Source organism: Argiope bruennichi, chromosome 10 (assembly GCF_947563725.1).
Source record: "Argiope bruennichi chromosome 10, qqArgBrue1.1, whole genome shotgun sequence".
In the NCBI taxonomy this organism is placed as follows: Eukaryota; Metazoa; Arthropoda; class Arachnida; order Araneae; family Araneidae; genus Argiope; species Argiope bruennichi.
This window is the reverse complement of record NC_079160.1, coordinates 89,093,223-89,106,337: the sequence shown is the minus strand read 5'-3', so window position 1 is coordinate 89,106,337 and position 13,115 is coordinate 89,093,223. Positions and strand designations below refer to the sequence as shown.

Sequence of the window (13,115 nt, the reverse complement as noted above, 5' to 3'; positions counted from 1 at the left end):
TTGAAATAAATGACTTGTGATTTCTGATCGTAAACATGAGTTAATTAAGTGCCTTCCTCTTACGGTTTCAAGTGAATTTGAAGCTACTAACCACATTTACATAGTTGTAACATGAATTGCCTTATTCCCAGGACAGGCATTTTACAGAATTTCTACGATAAAGATCAATTATAGGCAACATTCAAAAAAGGGTGACTTCCATCTTCAGGGAAAAAAGAACTTACCAACTTTTTCTTCTTGTTTGAGAGGTTCGATTCAGAACATGGGGGGTTTAATTTCTATAAGATACATAATTACGCTATGCAAGTTTTACATTAAACAAAATAATTATTTTTTATCAAAATATTTATTTGTAAATTCATTTGTTATTTAATTAACTACTTTATCAAACAACGTATATCAACAAAATAAGAGATGACAGTTCTGAAGGAACATAAAATTTCATTAGAAATCAATCAGGAGTTTTAAGAGTTTCATAAAGATTATAAAATTCATAAGGATGTATAATTTCTCACTGATAAGAAGAAAGTTGTTAAAAAATAGTTAACATATATAGAATTTTACATTTTAATAAAATTTCGCACAATATGTTTAATTTGCTCTGTGAAATAAATAGCTTTTTATATGAAATTGCTAAAATGTTTTCTATTTCGAATTTTTTTTCCTTCTTTAAAAACGCTAATGTAATTAATCTGTAATTTGAAATAAAATGAATTTTTAAAACTTTATTAAGAAATGGTAGTAACAATCGAGGAGAGATTAATTGATGTTAAATGTTAAGATATTTTCATGTTTAGCATGTTTTGTCATTTTTTTCATATTTTTTAAATATTTTTATGAACTCTACATAAATAAATATTTTGTTTTTATTCTTTATTATAATGCGCAAATTGTAAAAGAAGAAATTCTAAAATAGACAAAACAGTTAAATCCACTTCCCGTCTTTTCAACATCAGGTGAATAGATTTAAACTTTTAGACCTTTTAACATTTAAAATGAAATTTTAATTAAATTATATTTTTAAGTATAAAAATGTCTAATTTTAGATAAATTTCATCAAATTTCAAGATGTCTATAGCAGTTTATTGAACAGGCTGGGGCCTTCAGCTTTTTTTCCTGGAGTTATTAAGCTTTTATTGATTGTGAGATTCTATTGCATGCAGAAAAAAAATGCCATGTGGTGAATCAAAATTGAAAGTTTGTAAAAACATGAAAAAAATTGGATAAATTTATATATTTATATAACATTCTCGTAATAATGTAGTTATTAATGATTTGACATTATCTGTCAAATATATATTTACAGCCAATTATTAAAAAAATACATTTTTACATGATGCTGTATATTAGCGAGATTAATTATTTCAAATGCGGACAAATAATATGTCAAACAAAATTTTGAGCTATAAATTAAGTTAGAAAATCAGTTATCATATTATTTAGAAGATAAAAATAAAGAAGATGCATTATTCGATTTCGAAATTTTAAACAAAAGTGAATCATGGCATAATGACTGAAATATTGAATAGATTTTTAAAAAAATGTTTTCATTGAAAAAGCTTATGACTTTTGAAACACTCTATTCTCCACAGGTGGATTTGCAAATGGTGGACGAGGTGGTTCGGCATATGGTAAGTGATTGAAAACATTTATCTTTCTCTTTTTGAAATAATTTTCTGTAAATGATGGAACAATATAGAAACTGAAATATAAAAAAATATTTGCTATATAAAGCATTTTAAGAAACATCATCTATTTAACAGTTGCATGAAAAATTAATAACGAGCATCAAATTTATAATCGAATGAATTTATCTAAATGTAGAATTTCGTCACTTGTTGGAAGTGTTCGAAATGTTGGTCATTATTATCTGATATATATATATATATATATATATATATATATATATATATATATATATATAGTTGGTATATATTCTGAATTATAATTACTTAGTTTCTTATATTCCATCAAAAACCGTGTTGGCATCTGGAGGTTATTATGGAGTACAATCTTGTATCTTTATCCCAACTGTTTTTTTGCTTTTTTGTACACGAAGTATAAGAGGAAGAAGCATTGTAATCAATTTTTTCGAATTTTTTGGAGGTTATTATGGACTTCAATTCTGCAATTTTATCCTAACTTTTTTTTTTTTTTTTTTTTTTGTATATGAAATATAAGAGGAAGAAGCATTATAATCGATTTCTTTCGAATCTTCTCGTAACAGATCTCCCTAAATAAGGAAAAAAATATTTTTTAGAATTGAGCATGTCACTTTATTTGTCTATCTTTACGAACATGATAATTCAGAAACGCTTAGAACTAGAATAATGAAATTTGGATATGGTGGCAACACCAAATTTGTTTTTTCAAATTTTTAATGAAATCAGTGAGCAATAAATTTTTCTGTTTGTCTAATTTCAATGTGCGAGAACATAAGAAAACAAATTGCAAAAACTATATATATGAAATTTGGTGCGCAATTATAGCCCTAAAATATAGATCCATATCAAATTTTAGATAAATGAATTTTGGTATGTGATCATTTTATTAAAAATGTATTCTTTTTTTTTTCTTCAAAACTCTGATTTTAAAAAAGACCTTAGACGTCCAAAAGGTATACTAATAAAAAAGACGTCCAAAGGTATACTATCCCAAAACAAGACGTTCCACAAGGTATACTAATTTAATCAATTTCTGATGGATAGCTACATTCAATATTTGTATACAGTAAGTGGAATTACAATGCTTTAATATAAGAGAATCATTGTTTAAACAAATACTTTTCAAAACATGTATACATTTTTGGGATTCTCAATTTTAAGGATTCTATTTCGTTAATTTCTCATAAAAAAGGGAAAATTTGAAGATTACAAATAAAAAAAATTAAATGTTTTTTCAAATGTAAGTTAATGGTATTATGAATTGAATAAAATATTTAATATTTTGTAGAATATTGCAAAAGATTGGCATAAAACACGTTTAATCAACGAATTCGAGTTGAATTAAAGAATCCTACATTTACGTGGGAAAACTTAGCAGAATATCCAACTTTGAGATATAATATGATGAAAATTTTAAAATATTTGTGTAAGATATTTGAAATTTACCGACATTTTTTTAAACTTACACTACAGAAAAACTTTGTAGTCTGCTTTTGAATGTTAAGTGTTTGGATTCAATCTGAATAGGTTGGAGAATTATTTGATGAAATGTCTTTAAAATGTTTTTTAAATTATTAACGAGCGTTAAAAGCAAGGATTGGGGCATATTTTTATAAACAAAATTCTTTTCTTGTATATAAGGATTAAAGGAAAGAAAAAAACTATAAATAAACTAAAGCTTTATTGCTGGTATTTGATATTTTAAATAATATTAATATATGATTTCTTTTTACTTATGCAGGCAATAATGCCTATAATGGAGGTTAGTAGATATTTTCTAATTATTGCTTTTAAAATTACGTAATATCAAATAAATTAGTATTCTTTGATCATTCGAAAGAAAATTTGCATTTTTATTGGAAATTAAATAAAAGTTTTAATTTACTTTTATAACATATTAAATCTTTGATAAAATATTGATATATAATTTGCTTTTATTATTTATACAAGAAATGGAAAGCAGAATTTTCTGCATTTTTCTTTAAAAACTATATTGTTATGCTTTCTGAATTAAAATGGAAATAAATTATTCATTTCAAAGACATGCAACAATATTTTTGATTTGGAATGGATTTTTTAAAGATTATTTTTAAGTAGAAATGAACTAAAAGGAAACAATTTGATATGTAATGCCATTTTAATATTTCAAAAGAAAATGGCAAATCAGGAGGTCAGAGATTATTTCTGATTATTAGCAAAGATTTTATAGTGATAAAAAATACTTTATAGTAATAGGATAGAATTTTTCAGAAGATTTTTTTTATTCATTTAATTAAGCTAGAAAGCATTTTTGGATAGAGAAAGAATCATTGTATTCTATTTCAAATTATCTTTTTAGAAGATTAAAAAATGTTTTTTGAAATCTTAGTATAAATTCTGGCAAGGTTAATGAATATTTTCATTTCAGCATTATTTTAATTCTTTATTCTTTTCAATATTATTTTAATTTTTAAAATATCACTATATGTTTGTAATTTAATTTAAAATGAAAAATGTTATTTTAAAAAATTCATTGGGAAGCATTTACAATTATATCCAATTTGGCATAAAAGTTTCTTAAGAATAATAAATAGTCAAATGAAATAATTTTCAAAATACATTAGATTTTTAAATAAAGGTTGCTGTAAAACATATTTTTTATGCTTTTAAACGAAATGGTAACAGGCAAGATTAATGAAAATTTTATATTTATTAATATTTATTTTGTTTAAAATAAAATTAATCATTGTGATTTCTAAGTATAGTTTAAAATGCAAGAAAATACATTTTTACTTTAAATTATGCAGTTTTTGGATCTCATTTTAAAAATAATTTAATATTTAATACAACTTATTGTAATAACTCTCAGTAATTATTTTTAAAAAATTTTGCAGATGAGGTCTTCTACTACTATTATGATGGTAAGTGAATATTTACTGTTTATTAATATTTAAATCACTTAGTATAAAATATATCTACTACTATCTAAAAATTGCAGAAACTCATTTTTACTTTAAATTTTATAGTTTTTGGGTTTTAAATATATTAAATATTTAAATAATTGTTGTTGCATAACTCTTTTTTTTTTTACAATTTTTTTAAAGATGAAGACTACTACAACGGTAAGTGAATAATTCCCATGTATTAATGTTTAAATCGATTAGCACAGAATCTGTCAGACTGCTTTCTAAATTCAATTTAAAATGCAAAAACACATTTTAATTTTAAAGTGTTTAACTTTTTGAATCGCTTATTTAAAACATATATGACATGAAAATAACCGATTACCATTCAAATAATGCGATATGAAGGGCGTAATTGAGATTACAAAATTCAACATATTAAAGGTAATGAAACACATTTTATTTCAATAGTGTTTAGATTTAGTCTTGTAAATTTCTCTGCTAATATATAATTCTTTCAATAAATGAAAAATTAGTATATTTTTGCAACAAATGGTATTTTGAGTGCTATTTTTTTATCTAATTGAATTTTATACTTTTTGAAAAAGAAGATTTTTTTTTACTTAATTTATTCTGATATACAATCATTTTAATTTTGGAGGAAAAAAATAATTACTTGCTACAAATATTTTATTTCAACATTTCAAAAGATATCTTGGAAATTTATTTATGACACATTTGATGCATAATTAACTTCTGTGACGTAAAATCCTATTTTAATACAACCTGATACATAATTAACTTCTGTGGTGTAAAATCCTATTTTAATATATCCTGATACATAATTAACTTCTGTGATGTAAAATCCTATTTTAATACATCCTGATACATAATTAACTCCTTGACGTAAAATCCTATTTTAATGCATCTATAGAATGCAACTTTCTAGGAAGTTAGTGAATACATTCAATTAATGAAATCTGTTTAATTCTGCAACGAAATTTTTATTTTATTTACTTAATGCAATTTAAAATTGAAAGCGATGTTTTTATTTTAAAAAGAATAATTTTTAAAATTTCTTTTCTAAATGTGCCGTTTGTATAAGGATTTTAATAATTCTGCATGTTATGATAACTCAGGAGATTAATAAATATTTGTTAACTAATTAAAATAAATTGGAAATACTAAAATGCCAAATATTTTAATTGCCTAATTTATTTCAATAAACCAAGAAATAACTTCGCTAAATGAGAAATGATAACTTTGTGTTTAAAATTTAATATGGTGGAAGAAATGGGATCTAAGAGGGAAAATATGTATTTCGGATGTATATTCCCACTTTTCGGGATTAATTTTAGATATAATGTATGATTTATTTTTGAAGTTAAAATATATCTATGGTTAATCTGGCATCCACGTGTCAGCAGTTTAATCAGCGTATTGATAAAATCAATTTTCACTGGAAATTTGCAAATTTCAATGGAAAAAAATGCAAAAGTCTACATAAAATTTTTTTAAATTTGAGTCAAAAGAAGTAAATTAATTAATATTGCATTAACGTCCATTAAGACAGAATAGAATGGTATAAATAGGTTTTTGAATACATTTTTTTTCTTTAAACATTCTTATAATTGTCATCGAATAAATTTCTGCTATTATGTGTGACTTTTCAACTACCTTGAAAAGAATTGGAATTTTAAATCTAAAGCTCGCGAAATTTTTTCATAAATATTTCGTCTATTTTGGAGCTACTGCATCAGTAGTCATAGTTAAATTAAAGATTATCTCCTCTTAGATAAATGTAACTGCATTTTTTAAAAAAGTGTTTTAAATATTACATTAATTAATCTTCAAAAATTCATTAAAAATTTTATGGGCGTTTTCTAATACAAATATTTCTTTTTCTTTTTTTAATAGGCTACGGTAAGTAATCTTGTAAATTTTGGAATTAATAATCATATTAGGGCATTAAAAGACTGAATATTTTAGCTTCTAAATATACAGTGCCACAAATAAATCGACCCCCAAATAGCTCTTCAAGAATTGATCAGTTATTCCTCAGAGTTACCACTTTCCAAAACAAACAAAATTCTAGAAATGGAATTCATGAATAATTTAAATATGCAGACATCCTCGACTTCAGTTTTTAGACAAATGTAATATATTTTTGTGGTATACATAATATTAAAAATCACTGATATATTATACTAGAAATTTAAAATATTTTACATCGTCCTGAATGCCAAGTATGGAATGCCCGATATGTATAAACTTTTTTTTTCTTACATGATATTTCATTCCCAAACATGTTATAAGCGCACTAAAGTTTTGCTCCTATCACGCCCATAAGATTGGCACACGGCGTGTCAATACACCCCCTTACCCAAACGTTCACTTCTCCCCTGAACATGTCACTTTTATTCCTCTCATCAACTTCCTCTGGTGATAAGATTTATGCTCAAATGTATGAGTGTCTTAAATACTAATGATATTATGCATCATAATAAAAAGAATTCCCGTGAATGATAGTTTTGGAAATTGACTATGGTATCTACCAATTCCATATCACTATACATATATATATATTCTTGGCTTGCAATATTTATTCTAAGAATATATGTTCTTTTCCTGAAATAAAACTGTTTCAGACATCAATGCCATCGTGTATCAGAGTAAAAAAATTATAGGTATTGCAGTATTTAAAAAATAATCTATGAAATGTATAAAAATGTATTAATTTCTAGAATACAAAAAAAATTGACAAAGACTTTCCAGTTTTATTAGAATTAACAAATGAATTAGGCTTAAGAAGTTTTGTTATTAGTCTTTGCAAAATCACGTTAACGGATTGAGATTCAAAATCTTCGAGTTGTTTTAAATATAAATTCATTTAAATATTTTAATACAAAAATTATATAATTTATATCAATTTATCCATAAAATTTTGTCGAAATTCTGACTAGCAATAATTTGAATTTATAAATATTATTCAAAAAATTGATATAATTTTTAATAATATTCAATAATTTTTTAAATCCTGAGTTTTATAAAATTATCAAATATAGATAAAATATTTTAATAAATACAATCTGTAGGTAAAAAGCAAAAATGGTTTATTGTTTCATAATGCAAGAAAAATTGAATTTCTTCTTTAAATGGCCAAAACTAAGATGCGCTTTATAATGTTTCATGTAAAAAGATTTTCATTTTATGAGAACACCTCTCGTTATCAGGTGGAGGACCCTATGTCCCAGCAGCAGCAGCGTCCTCTGGTGGATCTTCTGGCTCATTTTCAGGAGGAGGATTAAGTAACTCAAATGGTGGTGGAATGTTTCCCGGACTATTCCCTGGAGCCTTCGGCCCAGGAAGAGGAGCGCCCTCTAGTGGATTCTCGGGCCCTGTTGCTTCAGCTGGAGGTTTCAATGGCTTAGGGTCAGGAGCGTCAGCTGGAGGAGGCCCAGGAGCGTCAGCATCAGCAGGTGGTAAATTAAAGATATTAATATTGAAATATGTCTCAGTTTCAAAGCACCCCTTTTAAGTTCATTAAAATAAAATAATTCAGTAGCTGCAGTGTAGGGAAGGAACAATACTTGTATCCTGTATTTATCTTCTGTTTTTAAAAACAGTGTCTCAAAAATGTGTTCATAATGGGAAAAAATATTACACTGAAGCTTATATTAAAACAACAACATTCATAATTGAAATAATTCTATTTAAATGCAGAATTTTGCTGGTTATTCCATATGTTGACAGCTATTCCCCAAATACTGCTAATTAAAGCGACCGATGGAATTGAAAACAATGCAACTCAAACTAATTAGAATTTTTGCTTATTCACTTCCAACTAATGTAGTAAATTTGTTGATTGTAGCCGTTCTTGCTTACAAGTTTTAAGTTTTCTGCATTCCTTCCTCTTCTTCTCTTAAAAAGTATGGAGATCCAAAAAAATTGTGAGGATATTACCATATATACAATACCATCTTAACTTTCAGTCCATTACAATTCCATGTGACGTAGAAGTGCTCTGTCCTGCTGAAAATGCTTCATTCCGGCTGGTCTTGAAAGCGCGCCGTTATGCTTCTTTGTTGTAAGTTCAGGAAACCATAATGAATCACGAGATTCTCGAAGAAGAATCATACGAATAATAAAATTCTCAAAGCAAAACGGCCCAATTGATCCCCATGCTGAGAGACAATCCTGATCAATTCACATCTGATAGACTCATGCAGTATTCCATTCTCAAAGAAAAATGGCCCAATTGACCCCCACGCTTACAAATAACCTGCAGACAGTTTAAAACCGGTGGATTTACTTTGTATTTAATTAATTTAATTGAAGATTATTAGTTGTTGATAAGCTGTTATATGACGACTAGTAAAGCTATTATTAAAAAAAATTGTTTAAATACAGAAAAATATCTGAAATTTCAAAAATAATTCATTGATATACAATAAAGAATAATGTTCTTCTTTTTTTTGTATGTTAAATTACGTTCAAAAACTTTGTATGCGACTAATTTCTTTTATAATAATGTTTCAAATGAAAATGAACATTTTAGAAATATTCAATATTATAGTCTTCTTTTTTTCATTAATGCCTTATGAAAGTTAAAATCTTTCCTCGTCATTCTTTTGCTTCGAAAAATTATAGAACTTATTAGAAAACATAGATAGAACTTGTTTATCTGTTGTTTCCTTTGTAGTTCTCTATATTTTCACAGCGTTCATATGAACATGTGAATGCCCAACTGAATCTTTATTTACAACTTCTCGCAATATTTCTTCGGAACTTTAGAATCTTTTTCTCTTAAACGCATTTGAAACATGGAATTAAGATCAAGAGAATAGGTTAGTTGTGGAAGTAGGAGGAAAAGTAGCAACCTAATTTGCCATTTTCAATTAGGGAACGTAGTAATAATATATCTATAAAGTGAAAGAGATATGGTCAAATATCTGAACCAAGGTTTTTAAAATTTAGTTTTTTTTTCTTTGCGTTGAGGAAACCAGTAAATAAGCATTTGATACTGAACAGAAAGAATGTTCATTTATATATTTGAATAGGATATGTGTTTGGGGACTTATTTGAGGAAAACGCTTCAGATTACATTCCTAAATAATCAATAAATATGTAATATGAAAGATTGTTTAGGAGGAATATTAATTAAATAACAACTTTCAACTCCATTGTTGCCTCGTTTCAGATAGTACTGCAAAGTTTATTTATTTTACTTTTTTTTTTATAAAAAGTGTATTGTAATAAATCTGTATAATTGCTTTTCAGCAATGTTAGAATCGTTGCCAAAATGATAGATTTATGGATATATTTAATAACTTTTGATTGAACTCCTGGTCATTGACTCTCGATATTGATGTCAACTTTAGAAACTCGACAAAAAAAGATTCTGGAAAATACAGGAATTATGGTGATATCGCTATTTGAAGCCGAAGGAAGTCCTTCTAGAAATTATCTACTCTGTTTGAAGATTAAAAAATAAAATTAAAAAAAACTCCTCACACGAGGTGAGAATTTTCTATTCGGAGTATTGATCCCAGAGCGAGTTGTCTAAATGCACTTTGAGCACTATTGCTGTTTTCAGTCTGACTGTATTGTTTCTACTAGAGATATTATTTGTATATCCTTGTATTGTGTTTTTGTTGCCTGTGTTGCTTGTTTTCTTATGAAATAAATCGTCTTTTCAATTATTTAAAGTTTAAGAATGCTCTCACTGTGCATCTACTGATTTTGACAACAATATGGAGAAGAAATGTGATGATTAAGGTTTTCACGATAAGAACTTTCAGACACAACAGAACGGCCTAACTTAAACTTTTAAAGAAACATGCCTTTGAAATCGCCTTTCAAATTTTCTTATTAAATATTTTGTCACTGCCCTAGAAAACTTAATAGTAGTTTTTACTAGTGAAAACTATTTTTATAAAAATAGTTTTCATTTTCATCGCATAAATACTAGTTTTTAAAAAATAAAAATATTAATCGAACATTATGAATGACTATCTTAAAAGCTCGATAAGTAAAAGAGTTTTGAAATTAATTAAACATCAATATTTTCCCCCTTGTTCTTTAATCGATTTCTTTAGATTTATACTGTTGTTTTCACTTCTGTTTCTCATTGATATTTGATTCAAAGATATTTAATTCGTTATGAGTAATTTTCTTCTTCTATTTTCAGGAGCATTCCGTAAATAGAGCTGTAAGTATGAAACCTTGATATTCTGAAATAGATTTTTTAAAAATCTTATTTACGGTTTTAATGAAAATATATATAACATTTACATAGACCAGTACTCACCTCTTTTATTAGAAATACAGGTTTACTATCTATATTTTGTAGATATACTGACATTATTTATTTATTTATTAGCTGGCATTGACGACCATTTGATTTTCCATATATATTTCCTGTATATTATCTCAATTAAATCTCTTAGACATACCATTATGCCCATCAAGAAATTATGCGTAAGCATCAAATTGTCATGCAACTGAAGTCTTGTTATCTTAATCCTCTTACACTTATTCTGTTTATTTAGTGCATGAACCTTTTTATTGCCTATGTGACATTTGTCAATGGCGAGACACAAACTTTAATAGTACATCTACCTTACGATTCGCTAAGGTGATGCGTGTCTTTGACTGTTACTGTCTTACAGCAACTGGAAAGAGTATATTTATGAATCATCGTGTAACTCTATTTTTAACTTTAGATATTGCGGTCTGTCTTGTAGAGGATCATCATGCACATATATATAGTAATCTTTATTAAGACTTCAAACAATTTTCCTATTATGAAAGCACTAAATGAATTTTTTTTTCTTCTTCTTTTCAGGTACGGACTGATTTAACTCGATTTCTCAGAAAAGGTGTCGGGTGAAATGAAGCATTTCTATTTATAAAGAAATTTGTTCAAAAGTTACTTTTCTTTTTCAACTCTATTTAAAACAATGTGTTACTTTGTGTCGTGCGGAAGTGGGCATTCTTTTTCAGAGAATCCCCTACATTCCTTTTCATTTATGATGTGTTAATAAATTTGACTATTCATTGCATTCTGTTGTCTTTAATCTGACATTCTCATGTGTTTCACTTCATTTCATTATGGACATTTACAACTCTGTGTCATACTCATGTACCGTCATTGATCCTCCAGTTATCTCAACATAGGGCTCTGCTGACTAATAGGATATTATCTGTTTAATTTGTACTAGACACTAAAGACACTTACAGTTTTCTTATATTACTTATTTTTTGCGTCGTATGTTGTGGTAGAGGGATAGAAGGCATAATGGTTGACTGATTTTCTATTAAATCCAAGCAAATATTCCCTTCTGAAGGCACCCCAGGAACTGGGAACGAAAATTTGCTGGTATAATGGTTGGTGTTTAAAACCGGCACTTCGATGACGGCACATACCTCTTCAGAGTCGATTGATGACGGTAATTTTTATTATCCTGGGCGCCTGGATTAATGGAAAGGAGTAGATTTTTTGACAAAACACTATGTAACAATCTATTGCTTGTTTCGTTGAGTTATCCTGCTCATATTGGCAATGAAATAATTTCTTTCTCTTGTGATACAAAACACAAACTAATGGCAAACAAGTACGAATGTTGCCCCCACTGTATAGAGAAACATAACAAAGATGAGCCAGTGAAGATATTCTTATTTCGAAATCAGACATTCCTGCGAATGAAGAAACACTATTGAAATAGAAAAGAAGAAACAACTATCAATATATATTATCATAGCCGCTTTTGGTTACCAGCTGGTTCGTTGGGATAAATGGTTGCTAAAAACTTCAATTAAAACATTTAATATAATTTGGTCATAATGGCTCTGCAAAATATTTTTATCTATTACATATTTAATTTATTTATAAATTTACTTTCCCAGTAAAATATTTTTAAACTTCAAATTTTGATAGACTTAAAATTCTTAATTTCTTTGAATTCTTACACCATTCTGTTCATTGTGTTATGCATTTCTGTCTATATCTTAATACATATAATTGCTCAGGAAGGAACAGTAGTATTCAAAAAGGGATACATGTTTAAATTTTTTTATTATTGCTTGGTTTTAAAGGTAAACCTTAGTTGTAATTACAACAACAATTTCAAAAACTTATTAAAACCATGCTTTGCTATGAAGTTTAATGTAGAAAAATAAGCCGAATCTTTATATTTTGATCATAAATAATGAAAAAGAAACATTAGAAGCAACAATGAAAATGATCCGAGATTCATTTCAGCAATGGAATATGCCCAAAATGTCTTTAAAAATTAATTAAAAATTTTAATTATAACATAGGAAATTAGAATAATCGAAATAATAATTATTTTGCAGTTTTAAGATGATGTAAAAAAAAGTTCACTTGAGTGAGAAGACACATTATAGGGTTTATTGCAGAAAAACTTTAGTTAAATTTCAAAAAAATCTCTTAAAAGTGCACGTTTTTATTTTCCAAAGTATATGTATACTAAGGAGATTTGTAGCTTTAGTTTAAACAGTATGGTCTATCGAATACTAACACAAACTGTAATTAGACAAGATTCTT

The 13,115-nt window shown here is 26.8% G+C and overlaps 1 protein-coding gene across 1 annotated transcript in view; it reads left to right on the top strand.

Annotated features, from left to right (window-relative positions):
- LOC129987646 (uncharacterized) overlaps nt 1–11,610 on the top strand; it is a 90,117-nt gene extending 78,507 nt beyond the window's left edge. Inside the window, exons 32-38 of the mRNA XM_056095605.1 lie at nt 1,593–1,631; nt 3,406–3,426; nt 4,538–4,564; nt 4,748–4,765; nt 7,780–8,028; nt 10,737–10,757; nt 11,394–11,610. Coding sequence (XP_055951580.1) covers nt 1,593–1,631; nt 3,406–3,426; nt 4,538–4,564; nt 4,748–4,765; nt 7,780–8,028; nt 10,737–10,753 — 371 coding nt within the window. The 3' untranslated portion in view covers nt 10,754–10,757; nt 11,394–11,610. The remainder of the gene's footprint in view (nt 1–1,592; nt 1,632–3,405; nt 3,427–4,537; nt 4,565–4,747; nt 4,766–7,779; nt 8,029–10,736; nt 10,758–11,393) is intronic.
- Nucleotides 11,611–13,115: the final 1,505 nt, after the last annotated feature.